This window comes from Dendropsophus ebraccatus, chromosome 4 (genome assembly GCF_027789765.1).
Source record: "Dendropsophus ebraccatus isolate aDenEbr1 chromosome 4, aDenEbr1.pat, whole genome shotgun sequence".
NCBI classification, from domain to species: Eukaryota; Metazoa; Chordata; class Amphibia; order Anura; family Hylidae; genus Dendropsophus; species Dendropsophus ebraccatus.
Window position 1 is genome coordinate 141434836 of NC_091457.1, and position 15674 is coordinate 141450509.

A 15674-nucleotide genomic window follows, 5' to 3' on the forward strand; every position below is an offset into this window, starting at 1 on the left:
AGGACAGATCTTGGATTAAAAGCAGCTATCCGAAGGTACAAGCAGTTTGGGGGGGGGGGACAGATTGTGGGTACAGAGTCGCTTTAACTCACTCTCTTCCAATCTTACTACTTCTCTCTCCATAGATTTGTAAAGACAGCTTGTAATCTGATCTCTCAGTGATCTGCTAGTTCCCCACAGGATGGACATATATTTTATTATTTTAAATTTTAATTAAGATTAGCAGGGGAATGAAACGCCTTAAGGGTATAAACCCACACACCGTATACGCAGCAGATACGCAACAAGTACGCAGCAGATTTGTTGTTCAGTTATTTAGATCTAATCTGCTGCGAGTTTGCTGCGTATCGCAGCAGTAAATACGCTGCATATACGGTGTGTGGGTTTATACCCTAAAAGGGGGAAAAATTCTCTGATAAGATATATAGCAAATGTTCTTATATTAGTTTGTACTGTTGATTTATGTAACAATTATTAATTGAATTGTTATGACCAATTTCTATTGTAATCAGCTTTGTAAACCTATGAAGCTTTATACAGATACACAGCTGTATATACGGGAACTGCAAAAGTAATAAAGCAAATAAAGCTGTCCGGGATGATAACCATCTCCATGTGCTAAAGATTCTAAACACGCGAGAACTACCTTTAATGGGCGTGACCAACTACAACCAATCAGCTGGAGAATGAGAAGCACTCGCGAGGAGCCAGAAATGTAAAAGTTGCGGCGATTGGACGAGCCGGGTTCCGGAAGTACGTCAGCAGTACGTCGACGGAAGTTGCCCTCTTTTCCTCCCTGTGCGCGTTGCAGCTGCCGGTGATCGGTCCGGTACAGCTTCATCATGTCGTACGAGGAGTATGATGTGAGTTGTGCGATCGGAGATGACACGTTATACGATATTACAGTGCTGCTGTGTATCGGGGGCGGATGAGTAGACGGCTCCCGGGTGGTTGTTGTCATGGTTTCCGGGCCCTGGTGCAGGGATATTCTATATAATGCGTCCTTATGCCTCTCTGTTGTTTTGTCTTTCAGCAAACCCAATATGATCCATACAGCTACCAGGCGGACTATGACGGCCACACAGGTAGGTGAAGTCTGTGATTCCCCATAACATGGACATTGTTTGCATCATGTGATCATTTCAAGGGCTTCCTTATGTATACCATCCACTAATAAATGTTAGTCTTAAAGGGATTTTCCACTTATATCTAACTTGTCCCCCATTCGCAGAGGTTATCCACACAATGGGGGATAGGTAAGAGATCGTAGGGGGTCCGACCCCTGCCCCCTCCAGATCGCCCCATGGCTCTTTTGTTTGTAATACAGCATAGTATGGCTTGTGACCCGCGCCTCATAATTCATTCTCTTTGGAGCCACCAGAAGGAGCTGATCATAGTGGGTCTTTCTGTCGTTTCCATAGAGAATGAATAGAGCCGCAGCTCATGCTGGGGGTACAGAGGCTGGAGCCCCTTATGATCTCTTATTTGTCCCCTATCTTGTGGATAACCTCTGTAGATAGGGGACCTGTTTGTTTTAAGTGGAAAATCCATTTAGGGTGCGTTCACACGTACAGGATCTGCAGCAGATTTGATGGCGCAGATTCAATGCAAAGCAACTCTGGGCCATCAGATCTGCCACAAATCCTGTCCGTGTGAACGCACCCTTAAAGTCTAATCATCATTTTAGAAAACTTCTTACATTACGGTAGTTTGTACCGCTGCGTATCCATGTGCTGAGACGCCTGCCAGTCGCTAGAGAAAAGGGGCAGATGCGCTCAGCTCTACACCTTCATTTCTGCTCACTTCCAATACGAGCAGTCTACGGAATTATAATGAGAGTTTATGGGACTTCCAGCAATTCTGTGTAGTGAAAGTTCCATAGATTCACATTATAGCGCAGATCACTCGTATTACAGGTTTATAGGAAAGATGATGTGGCTGAGCGAGCCTGCCCCTTCTTTCTAGCGGTCGGCAGGAGTCTCAGTACGATGCAAACTTCTGACCTTGCTATGACATGTCAGAAGGTTTTTTTTTTTTTCAAATGATCGTTACACTTTAAGAAAAGCTTTGGTCAGGGCCTGTGTATTCTGAGATGTCTGCAATAAGCACATACTCTACAAGCTTTCTGCCAGTAACAATCTCAGTCACCAGTGCAGAGAGAGAAGCTTTTGAAACCTTGAGTGACTGTTTAATGTGACAGGTACGCATCATGCTGTTTTTTAAATAACAAAATAAAAACAGCATTAGTGATACTTGCTGGATTGTTAGCGATTTAATATTCCTGCTGTTCAGCTATCTGAACAGTCTGGTACGCTCACCTTGCAGTTTCCTTTCTGTTTACCTTGCACATGCCAAACTCCTAGTAGCAACAATGCAAAAAACTGCAACATTTTCCCTTTAAAGTATACAAGACCTTGCATCACTGCTATGAAACGTACAGTAATATATAAGAACAGGCAGAGGAAAACGCTAAGGAGGCTGTAATGTGAGTGTTCAGTTTAACAGTGGGAAATGCAGGAATCTGATCCCTACACCTCAGATATAGGCTCTGGTAACCCCTGAAATACAATCCATGTTGTCGGCTAAATCCGCCTTTAGATGACAGCTCCAGATCTCCAGACACTGCCCAGATGTGCTCACTCATATCAGATGGGTTGGGGGCGGGGGATTTTGTTTACCTGTGGTAGAGCACTGCCATAGATCTGTGTGTAAATACCTTAGGCAAGACAATGTGGTTTGTATGTTCCAGTGTCACATGCCACCCAGCTATCATGCTGCCTAATGGAAACAAAGGGGGAGATTTATCAAACATGGTGTAAAGTGAAACTGGCTCAGTTGCCCCTAGCAACCAATCAGATTCCACCTTTCATTCCTCACAGACTCTTTGGAAAATGAAAGGTGGAATCTGATTGGTTGCTAGGGGCAACTGAGCCAGTTTCACTTTACACCATGTTTGATAAATCTCCCCCAAAGGACTTTGTTTTGCCTGAACAAAAAATGTAAATGGGTAAAACCCGATGCCTCTCAGTGTATGGCTGCCTCCTGCATCTTCAGTGGATACTCTGTAATTCAGTTGTCTGACATTACTGTACTGATCTGTGCCCAGTTAATTGACTTTGGAAGCTTCAGCAATGTATATGATCCCTTTAAGGCACAGCTGTATATTATAGTGATCGCCACTAACTTGTACAATAAAGTAGTGCCAGCACTTTTTCTTCTATAGCCTTTGCTTTTTTTCTGAAGTTGTCGGATGGGTATTGTAAAAAGATAATAAAATTTTATATATAAACTCTTATTTTTAACCCCTTCATGTCAGCAATCTGTGTATACTTTCCTACTCTCGATACCTCGTAATGTAGAAATGTATACATATGTTCCTGCTGTGCAGGGGCTTTTATGTGAGCACCCCAGCACACATTAATGTCCCAGGAGCCGAGTATAATGACGGGCAGCAGCGATCATACATATATGGTATCGTAGCCTACAGAATTGTCCGATCTAGTAACATATAACAATATTTCTGCACAGTGAATGACGTAAACAGGAGGAGGGAAAAAACACAAGGATTTCTTTATTGTTATTATTATTTATTATTATTTATCAGATAACATTAATAAACTATAAAAACTTTTATTTTACAACAATTTGATACAACTATATATAAATATAACTATTATATATAAATATAACTATAATATTTAGTTATTTTATTTATAATAACTAAAAATAACTATAATAAAAACTATAGATCATGGCACAAAAAAATGATATCCCACCCGGCCCTGTAAGTGGAAAAATAAAAACGTTATGGCTCTTAGGAGGAGAGCGCTGCTTCAGTGTGACCTGGACATCTTTGCTTATGAAGGGGATAAATGTTTTATTTTCCTTTTTGTCACAGGTGACCCCAAACAGGACCTGGCATACGAGCGTCAGTATGAGCAGCAAACCTATCAAGTCATCCCAGAAGTGATAAAGAACTTTATTCAGTACTTCCACAAGACTGTGTCTGACCTGATAGATCAGAAGGTGTATGAGCTCCAGGCCAGCAGAGTCTCCAGTGATGTGATTGACCAGAAAGTGTATGAAATCCAAGATATCTATGAGAACAGGTAACGATGCTTTGCAGCAGAGAGGGTCAGATTACACATACCTGGGGGGTCACCTCTGTGCTGCACTGACCACTTTTTATTGTGGTCCTGTTCTCTGCATTTGTAGGGGTCCTGATGGTTGGCTCCCCAGCTTTCTATCAACTATCCTATGGATAGGGGATAACAAGCTGACATGGGAATACCACTTTGAGTCTGAATAACTCCCTTTTTTTTTTTAATAACATTCTCTGTTTTTCTACTTTGTGATCGTTTTGTGACTTGTGGGTTATATAGTGCCCACTACAGCACTAGTCACAGAGGGTTTTGTGGCCATGTTACCTTGCATTAGAAAAAAAACACATGGGTTTTTGTCTGCAAATTAAAAAAAAAAAATCTTGCTGATAATGAACTTCACACTGTTTTACCAGATATTACACTGAGCTTTACAGATACAAACAAACCAATATTTGTAATCCTCATGCCTCCTCTGCTGACCTTTCCACAGTAGTCTGAGGGTCACCTTTTGCATTTCTGCTGCAGAGCCTTTTGAAAATCAAACAAATCCAACATGTGAACACTGCCTTACAGCTAAACTTTATTATTGCAGCTGGACAAAGTTAACTGAGCGTTTCTTCAAGAATTCCCCATGGCCTGAAGCAGAAGCCATCGCTCCTCAAGTTGGAAATGGTAGGTTTGCACGTTTACCGGGTTGTAACTTAGGAAAGTTTAGACACTGAATGGTCCAAGTCCTAACACAGTTGGAGATTTAGTAACGGTCACTAAACTTTGCATAGATCAATACCAAAAGTGATTAGCTTCAATAATAGTGAGTAGCTTACACTGCTTAGTATTGTTTTATAATGTCCTGTTGCTTGTAAGGGTGTGCTATAGAATATAGGACAGCAGGATCTCCTCCTATGTGTGTGGAAGACATAGCAGCAAGTCTACACACTAGGGGCCTGCAGAGGGAAAAACTAATGAAAAATAGTTCTAATCTTAATGCAGGTAAGCTTTAAAAATCCTGCCAAAATAAAGTAATTGTCCATAGCAACCAGTAAGTTATGGCTTCCAGATTCCAAAGGGCTTGTAAACTGAGCACCGAGATCTGATTGGTTGCTGTTTTGTCTCTTCGTCCTTGTGTCGTTTGACTCTGTTTTTTGTGCTTTTTTTTAGATGCCGTGTTCTTAATTCTCTATAAGGAACTTTACTACAGACACATCTATGCTAAAGTTAGCGTAAGTACCCGTACTCCATGTTTATTTCAGGCATCGGTGCGAGGTGTGACAGTATCCCAATCATTCTTGTTTTTTTTTTTGCAGGGAGGACCCACTTTGGAGCAGCGATTTGAATCCTACTACAACTACTGCAATCTTTTCAACTACATTCTAAGTAAGTTTGTCTTTGGGTCCATTTACACAGAATGATTATCTGACAGATTTTCTGCCAAAGATTTGAAGCCAAAGTCAGAAAAAGACAATAAACAGAGATCAGGTCATAAAAAAAAGCCTGAGATTTCTCCTCTTTTGAAATCCATTCCTGGCTTTGGCTTCAAATCTTTGGCAGATAATCTGACAGATAAACTTTCTGTGTAAGGGCCCTATTACACGGGATTATTATCGTGCGAAAAATCGTTATATCGTTCGAATTTAAACGATAATCATTCTGTGTAATTGCAGGCAACAATCGAAAAATCGTTCGTATGTCGTTGATTTAGATCTGAACCTAAAATTATCGTTAATCGTTCGCTGTAATTCCACATTCGTTCACTGAAGTGCCACAATTTTTCACTAATCGTTCAGTGTTATTGCACATTGTTCATTGTTTTGCTGAGATCAGAAAGAATAAACGATCATAGTAACGATCGCAATAACTATTGTAGTAATGATCGTAACTAATGACCATCGTTCTGTGTAATATGGTAAATTATTTCAGGTTAACGATAAACAATTTCGTTTGCTATCGTTAGTCGTTAATCATTAGAAAGCGCTCTGTGTAATAGGACCCTAAATGGACCCTTTTTGTTGCTAATAGAGGGTGGGGCGATGGGTGATAAGTAGAGATGAGCGAACCGGGTTCGGCTTCGAGTCGACCCGAACGTTCGGTATTTGAATAGCGGGGGCTGCTGAACTTGGATAAAGCTCTAAGGTTGTCTGGAAAATATGGATACAGCCAATGACTATATCCATGTTTTCCACATAGCCTTAGGGCTTTATCCAACTTCAGCAGCCACCGCTAATCAAATGCCGAACGTTCGGGTTCGTATCGGCTTGAGCATGCTCGAGGTTCGCTCATCTCTAGTGATAAGCATCTGATCTGTACATTATGTAGCCAGTTTGGTTTTATTAACACTGTTGGCTTCCATGTTAGATGCAGATGGCCCCGCACCCTTGGAGCTGCCTAACCAATGGCTGTGGGATATAATTGATGAATTTATTTACCAGGTACAGACACCTTTATGTGACGTTCTTCCCCCGTCTTCTCTTTGCTCTTCTTTGTGTTAGTGTCCAGTCCAAATCTTTTTTTTTTTTTCTTACATCCATCTCCTGCACTTTTCCAGTTCCAGTCGTTCAGTCAGTATCGGTGTAAGACTGCAAAGAAGTCAGAGGAAGAAATTGAATTCCTGCGTTCCAACCCCAAGATCTGGAACGTTCACAGCGTTCTTAATGTCTTACATTCTCTAGTGGACAAATCCAACATTAACCGGCAGCTGGAGATTTACACCAGTGGAGGTGAGAGAACTGGAGCCTGGGATCGCTTACAGAATAATGATCACTCACCATGGACATAGACATGCTTCTACTGTACAGGGCTATTCCTACATCCTTGTACACAGTATTTGCTGGACATTGATGGATTTGTTTTCTTCTGTATTCAGCAATGTTTGAGCAGTTTATACCTAGACCAGACCTGATTAATTTTCTCTATATTCTCTATATATTATCCTTCTCGATCAGAGGACGACCTTCCTAGGATTGCTTTTTGTACAGCAATTTTGGGTGGTTGTCTCAATGAGCAGGGGAAGGGGTAGTTTCTTTAAAGCGTAACTGTCATTTCAGGGTCATCTCTTTGAAAACATTAAATATCAACAGTCCAAGCGATTTTAAGAAACTCTGTAATAGGTTTTATAAACCAAAAGAGTTTCCTTCTGGACTGAAAAAGTAATCTCCCAGCCTCCCCCCTCACATCAGATGAAGCAGGATTTCTGTCTCCATTATGTGGCTATGGAGAGGGGAGGGGCTGTTAGGAGTGACTGAGCACGGAGCAGTCCTGCACAGCACAACACCCTGCAATCTTCTCTCAGTAAGTTCATAGATAAGCACTGACCTTTCTGACCCCAGAATCCTGCGGTTTAGGTGCCCAGAGAGTCTACAAACAGCTGACCTTCATGTCACCTCTTCCTTCTCCCTCATCTCCCTCAGCCCCTCCCCTCTTCATAGGCTTACAATGGAGAGAGCAGAGCCCGTCTTCACTGGCTTCTCTGTAATGAAGACGTGTTTGCCTGATAATGCACAGATAAGAAGTCAGGGGGGGAGGCTGGGAGATTGCTTCTTGAGTACAGAAGGAGGCTTTTTTGGCTGATGAAACCTATTACAGAGTTTCTTAAAATCGCTTATACTACTGATTTCTGCAATAAAAAAAAATATAACAGTTAAGCTTTAACCACTTAAGGTCCAAGCCAATTTTCGTTTTTGCGCTTTTGCTTTTTCCATTTTATGTTTAAAAGTCCATAGCGCTTGCATTTTTTCACCTAGAGACTTATATGAGTGCTTATTTTTTGCGAAACCAATTGTACTTTGCAATTACAGGCATAATTTTTCCATAAAATATGTTGTGAAACCGGAAAAAAATCATTTGCGCTGTCAAATTGAAAAAAAAACGAATTTGTTTTGATTTCGGGGAGATTTGCATTTACGCCGTTCGCCGTATGGTAAAACTGACTTGTTATGCATGTTCCTCAAGTCGTTACGATTACTATGATATATAACATGTATAACTTATATTGTATCTGATGGCCTGTAAAAAATTCAAACCATTGTTAACAAATATATGTCACTTAAAACGCTCCATTCCCAGGCTTATAGCGCTTTTATCCTTTGGTCTATGGGGCTGTGTCAGGTTTTTGCGCCATGATGCGTTCTTTCTACCGGTACCTTGATTGCGCATATACGACTTTTTGATTGCTTTTTATTACATTTTTTCTGGATTTGATGCGACCAAAAATGCGCAATTTTGCACTTTGGAATTTTTTTGCGCTTACGCCGTTTACCGTGCGAGATCGGGAATGTGATTAATTAATAGTTCGGGCGATTACGCGTGCGGCGATACTAAATATGTTTATTTATTTATTAATTTATATTTATAAAATGGGAAAAGGGGGGTGATTTGGACTTTTATTAGGGGAGGGGATTTTTTATTAATAAAAACACTTTTTTACTTTTTTTTTTACATGGACTAGAAGCCCCCCTGGGGGACTTGTATATAGACAGCACTGATCTCTCATAGAGATCAATGCTGTGTATATACACAGCAAAGATCCATGAGATCGGTCATAGATTGCTATGGCCTGCTGCAGGCCATAGCAATCTATTGCCGAGCCGGGATCAGCGTCATTCCGACGCTGAGGCCCGGCACGGCCAGAAGAACGGATCTCCCCCCCGCGATCGCATCGTGGGGGGGAGATCCGACCCACTAGACACCAGGGATGTGATGTCTGAAGCCCTTCAATGCAGCTGTCAGGTTTAACAGCTGCATTGAAGTGCTTAATTAGCCGGCGCGGCAACGGGACCCGCGCCAGCTAACAGAGGCACTGCCCGGCTGCACGTGTCAGCCGGGATCAGCGCCGTTCAGAGCGGGGTCCCGGCGGGACCCCGCTCTGAACACCCCCCGCGGCGCCATGACGTATTAGATACGTCATGGGTCGCTAAGGGGTTAAAGAAAGTCACGGATGGGGAACCTTTGGCCCTCCAGCTGTTGAAAAGTTACAATTCCCATCATGCCTGGACAGCCAAGAGCTGGGAATTGTAGTTTTGCAACAGCCGGGGGGCCAAAGGTTCCCCAGCCCTGACTTAAACAAACTTGAGTGACTTTTAGTATTCAGCAAAACCTTACTATATCTGAATAATATCACATACATATCATAAAGACCCTCCTTAGGGTTGGTAAAAGTTTTTTCTGTTATAAGACTTGGCTACTTATACAATGCTTCATGTTATGTTTCTTAACTAAAGGTGACCCTGAAAGTGTAGCTGGAGAATATGGGAGACATTCACTATACAAGATGCTTGGCTACTTCAGCTTGGTTGGTCTTCTGCGTCTGCACTCGCTGCTTGGAGATTACTATCAGGCTATTAAAGTATTGGAAAACATTGAGCTCAACAAGAAGGTATCTCATACCATTACTATTATTGAGAGTACATGACTATTGGTTATAGCGAAAGGGAAATACACCCCTCCCCCAACCAACATCTACAACAGATTTTCATGTGACTGATTCATTTTCTCTATATTCTGTATACATTAGCCTTCTCAATCAGAGGACGACCTTCCTAGGATTGCTTTTTGTACAGCAATTTTGGGTGGTCATCTCAAGGAGCAGGGGAAGGGGTAGCTTCTTTAAAGATTGCGACATTGGATATTAATTTGACTGTTTTGTAAGTCGCTTACATGTTACATTTTTGCAGGTTTACTACCGCTTGATGGTTATATTGTAGCTACACACTCCTATGCTCTGCACTGGCTTGAATTCTAAGGCATTTGTCTCATTTTTCTTGCAGAGTATGTACTCCCGGGTTCCTGAATGCCAGGTGACCACATACTATTATGTGGGGTTTGCATACCTTATGATGAGAAGATATCAGGATGCAATTCGTGTGTTTGCTAACATTTTGCTATACATCCAAAGAACAAAGAGTATGTTCCAGAGAACCACATACAAGTATGAAATGGTGCGTACCTTCTGTTGTCAGATTAGCTTATATTAATATGTTCTATATATTGCAATTGGATAGATAATCCTTGTAATTCCTCTGTACAGATTAACAAGCAGAATGAGCAGATGCACGCCCTACTGGCCATCGCCCTCACCATGTACCCCATGCGCATAGATGAGAGTATTCACACTCAGCTGAGGGAAAAATATGGCGACAAAATGTTGCGTATGCAGAAAGGGTAAGGAACATGGGCTCATACTTTATTGCCATTTAAGTTTTATATACATTTTGCCTGTGTTTATGTTAAATGAATGCTGTGATGGATGCCCAACAGTGATCTCCATCACCCATAGGTTAATAAGCAATCCGCTTAGCAGACACGTGGGCTTTGTATGAGGTACCTTTTACACACAGCCTGTGTTTGACAGATGCCATTTTTTTAGGCATCTGTCACCTACAACTGTAATGGTATTTAAGTAATAGATGATAAAAGCTCATGGATCATCCATTAGTGACTGATGCTATGCAGTAATGTCTATCAGCCATTGGGTAGCATGGTGGTCATTTTACAGGATCCCCTTTAGCGAATTAGCAGAGAGCCGAGTCTTATTGATATGATCTTATCTCTTTTGGGGGGCATTCACATGTCCGCAAAAACACTCTTCGTGCACAGACATAGTTTTTCGCACCAGACCTCTGCGCTCCCGGCATCACAATAAATCGTGTTCCTGGGAGCTCTGAGGTCTGGTCCACAGAACAGTTTTTTTGCGGATGTGTGAATGCCCCCTAAGCTGTGTAGTATTCTAATGCAGTGCTTTTCAACTCCAGTCCTCGTGGCCCACCAACAGGTCATGTTTTGAGGATTTCCCACACAAAGAACAGCTGTGATAGTACCTAATGCTATAATAATTATATCACCTGTGAAATACTAAGGAAATCCTCAAAACATGACCTGTTGGTGGCCATGAGAACTGGAATTTAAGTGACACTGTCACCCCCTTTGTGCATTCTAACTTCACTACACAGGTGTAAAGGGTAAATTTAGCAGTTCTCATACCTTATTTTATATTATACATCATGGTGCTTGTTCAAGTAAAAAGTGATCATTTATCAACTGCAGATTGTGCTAAGTGGGCGCCCTGCCCACAGCGCCACAGTTTGCCCTGCCCCTCGACGCCCATTGTTATGGGCTGACCTAGAGGGGGTGGGGCCTAGACCTTTAGGCCAGTCTGTTTCAATGGTCAGCGAGGGGACGGGGCCTATGTGCATATGACGTCATGGAGGGGTGGGGAAAACAGTGGGGCTGTGGGAGGTGCTAAGTGACACTGTTGCTGTGAAGCCCCTCTCACTCAGCACAATCTGCCATTGATAAAAGATGACTTTTTACTTGAACAAGCTCCATGACGTATGATCTAAAATAAGGTTTGAAAACTGCTAAATTTACCTATTACATCTGTGTAGAGAAGTCAGAATGCCAAAAAAGGGCTGACAGTGTCACTTTAAAGTGACACTGTCACTTCCTTTTTGCATTCTGACATCTCTACACAGGTGTAAAGGGTAAATTTAGCGGTTTTCATACCTTATTTCATATCATACGTTATGGTGCTTGTTCAAGTAAAAAGTCATCTTTTATCAACCGCTGATTGTGTTAAGTGGGCACCACTTAGCCCCACCCACAACGCCACAGTTGGCCCTGCACCCTTGCTGGGCATTGGAACAGGCTGGCCGAAAGGTCTAGACCCCACCCCCTTTACGCCGGCCAACCAATGGGCGTCAAGGGAGGCGGGGCCAACGGTGCCGTTGTGGACAGGGCTAATTGGCGCTAATGCTGCGAGGCCACGCCCACTTAATACAATCTGCAGTTGATAAAAGGACACTTTTTACTTGAACAAGCACCATGACGTATGATATGAAATAAGGTATGAAAAACGCTAAATTTACCCTTTACACCTGTGTAGAGATGTCAGAATGCACAAAGGGGGTGACAGTGTCACTTTAAGCAGTGGTTTAATATATTGTCAGACAGTGACGAAAACGATATTCTTTTGCACTCCAACACATTTCTGCTATGACAGACATAGCCTCAGTCTGTACATGACCTTTAGTATGCATGTTGGAAACACATTAGGTGTAAGGGGAAAACCTTGGTATTTCAACCCAGCCTTAAGGCCTTCTTTTCATGGCCTGAACAATCGCTCATAAAACACTTAGGGGGACATTTATTAAGTCCGGCGTTTTTTACGCTGGACTTATAAATGTCCCCGCATCTCCGGCGCTACGGAGATTTATGTAGAGGCGGACTGCCTCTACATAAATCCCGTGCGCGTCGGTGCGCACAGCCCAAAACCTACGCCACCTGAAAGGTGGAGTAGGTTTTCGGCGTATCTTTGTGCGGAAAAAATGATAAATCGCGCAGACTCTGAGTCCGCGCCCCCCGTAACGCCTCCTCCACACCCCCCGCGTACTCGGCGGAAAGTGCCGATATGCGAATATTTTATTCGCAAATCGGCCATTTGCGAATAAAAAAAATACGCAAATCGCCACTTTCCGCCGAAAATCATCCGTACGCCGGATGATACATGTCGCCCTTAGGGTCCATTTACACAGATTATCTGACAGATCATTTGCCAAAGATTTGAAGCCAAAGCCAGAAACTGACTATAAACAGAGATCAGGTCATACAGGAAATCCTGAAATTTCTCCTCTTTTCAAATCCATTCCTGGCTTTGGCTCCAAATCTTTGACAGATAATCTGTCAGATAATCTTTCTGTGTAAATGGACCCTTACTCAGGCCAGTTAAATCAGATTGGCGATAATTTTTGGAGCCTGCATGGCCCATGTAAAGGACTTAATTTTTTTTCTGATTTCCTTTACTGATATCATAAACATTATTTCTCATTTATTTTCTCTTCTGTTGATAATATGTAAAGAGCCGTTTAGAATAAAAGGCCAGTTTGGGCCGCTCTGCTCAGCCCATAAACAAAAGTGGTGCTGTACCTAGAAAAAGAGAGGTAGATTCACCACCTGACACCCTCCTCCTTACCTTGTATACTACTATTATAAAATTAACATTTCTGACCATTGCAATCTCTTCCTCAGCGACGCACAGATTTATGAAGAACTCTTTAATTACGCCTGCCCCAAGTTCCTGTCACCCGTGGTCCCCAACTATGACAATGTTCACCCCAACTATCACAAAGAACCGTATCTTCAACAACTCAAAGTGTTCCTTGATGAAGTTCAGCAGCAGGCACAGCTGTCCACAATCCGCAGGTACAGTGTCTTCTAGTGCTTCTTCATACATTCTCACTTAGAACATCTGAAACCCTAATGTACAGCCCATAATGTCTTCTGAGTCTGTGTGTGTGTGTAGGATCTATTATAACCTAATATGCCGTCTCCTTTCAGTTTCCTGAAGCTATATACCACTATGCCAGTGGCCAAGTTGGCAGGATTCTTGGATTTGCCAGAACAGGAGTTCCGTATTCAGCTGCTTGTTTTCAAGCATAAGATGAAGAACCTTGTATGGACTAGCGGCATTTCTGCGCTGGAGGGAGAATTCCAGTCTGCATCAGAAGTTGACTTTTATATAGATAAGGTATAATATTCGGCTTTGTGTTTCCCATTTTTAGTATATTTCTGAATATGACAATGGAAAGCTTCAGGTCATGGTATAATCTGTACATACTCGTATTAATATCTCTGTGCATAAGGATTGATGTAATAGGGGCTGAACTTCCACTACTTTCATTTATTACATTTATTCTTCTTCAGGACATGATTCACATTGCAGATACCAAAGTTGCCAGACGCTATGGAGACTTCTTTATACGACAGATACACAAGTTTGAAGAGGTGAGGAATTGTCATACCAGGTTTACTGTAATATTGCTCAAAGCCTAAAACAAATGGATTCTTCATCAGGTGTTTGCGGGTAGACTGGTTTAACCGGTTCTAGTAAATGCATATCTCCCTAACTTGTATATTAATCTAGTTTCTTAAAACTCTTTTCTGTCTGTCTTCTGTTCTTTCTAAAATGTATGACCTAATATTTGTCTGGGTGTTAATAGTTTGGGGTCCCCACAATGTCTGGTACTACCAGCTCTGATTGGATAGTCTGAGACATTGTAAGGACACCCCCCCCCCCCAAGCTGGTAACACCTAATTGGCAATTTAATCATATATTTAGAATAACAGATGAGTGCCACAACACATAGAGAACACACATATCTATTAAAATGTGTATGTCAGGTTAAAGGAGAAATCCGGCCTCGGCTGACTTATCACAGGTGGCTGGGGAGAGAGTAACAATAACGCATTGCTTACCTTTCCCCTTGCCCGCGGGCACCATATGAATAGCCCCGTGACCCCCGCCGAAAGGCATTTTCCCCTGAGTTGCGATGTTGTCGCTTCTTATGGGAAAATACCTGTCCCAGCTAATGGGCAGCCCGCTCAGCCAATCAGTGACTGGAGCGACGTCCCGCCCCAGTCACCGACTGGCTGAGTGGCCAGTCCATCAGCCGCCTTGTGATGTCAATCCCGGGGTCCTGGAGCAGAGATCTGTTGCTGAAGGGAAGAGGTGAGTTAAAGAGGTACTCCGGGCTGGGGTCATTTTTAGGGTATGGCCGGGGAAGGGGTGGAAATAGAGGCCGCCGGTCACTCACCTCCCCGGTTCCAGCACCGGGTCCCGGATAGCACCGCCCAGTTCTTCCTGGTCTGAGCTGCGGATTGAGAAGTGACATCTCAAGGCAGCTTAGCTATTCAGCGTCCGGGGACTCCTGTGCTTGAACCGAGGAGGTAAGTGACTGGCGGCCTCTATTTCCACCCCTTCCCCGGCCATACCCTTAAAATAACCCCAGCCCGGGGTTCCCCTTTTTAATACCCATTGTTATTTTCCCATGTGCCCCTGCCTTAAAAAAAAAAAAAAACGGAGGCCGGACGATAAACTTAAGATCGAAAACCTTGGTGAAACTTGTTGCTCAATACACAGGATATTCTCTTTTATGTAAGTGACCTTTTATATTTTTGTATTACAGCTAAACAAAACTTTGAAGAAGATGAGCCAGAAGCCTTGATAGTAATTCATATAGGCAAGATATTTATAAGGACTAAAGAGCAACCTCCAGCGGCCACCACATTGCTGTCAATCTCAAAAGGACTAACGTGTTTTAATAAAAGTTATAAAAACTTGCAAAATGAGTTTTTTTAGTTTTACTTATGTATTCTGGCTTTAGACATATGTTTAACATAGAGCTGTGATCTTGTGGTTTTTCCTTTTTTTGATTTGCATAAATATTGCGGAAGCACCATCACGTTTTTCCTCAACGTCTGTGAGCTGACCAGACCTTCCTCCGGGAAGGAACAACCAAGGGGGGTCTCCAATCCAAGGAAACCACCTTCCAAAAAGCCACTATCTAAAAATGGACTTGAGAAATAACTCAGCAAGACAGCTGTTTCTGCTGTTTGCCCTTTATCAGTGTGGAGTAGGATTCTGGCTAGTGGGAGCAAAGTGAATTGAAGAGAATGATGGTTGACCTCAGGGAGGTCAAGCATCATTCTCCTTTTTCTGATCGACAAGTGTTTAATGAAGTATGAAGTGGTAAAATTTTATGAATTGAGCGAGATTTAGGGCTTGTTCTCACGTTCTGTAATCCA

The 15674-nt window shown here is 42.5% G+C and overlaps 1 protein-coding gene across 1 annotated transcript; it reads left to right on the plus strand.

Annotated features, from left to right (window-relative positions):
* The first annotated feature begins 755 nt into the window (after nt 1-755).
* On the plus strand, nt 756-15215 carry EIF3L (eukaryotic translation initiation factor 3 subunit L). The gene is made up of 15 exons (XM_069967227.1): nt 756-863; nt 1034-1085; nt 3899-4109; nt 4696-4775; nt 5262-5323; nt 5408-5477; nt 6456-6529; nt 6646-6817; nt 9317-9471; nt 9863-10033; nt 10123-10256; nt 13119-13292; nt 13428-13617; nt 13794-13874; nt 15056-15215. Exons 1-15 carry the CDS (start codon nt 843-845, stop codon nt 15092-15094), a joined length of 1686 nt encoding a protein of 561 aa, XP_069823328.1. The 5' UTR covers nt 756-842; the 3' UTR covers nt 15095-15215.
* The last annotated feature ends 459 nt before the right edge of the window (nt 15216-15674 follow it).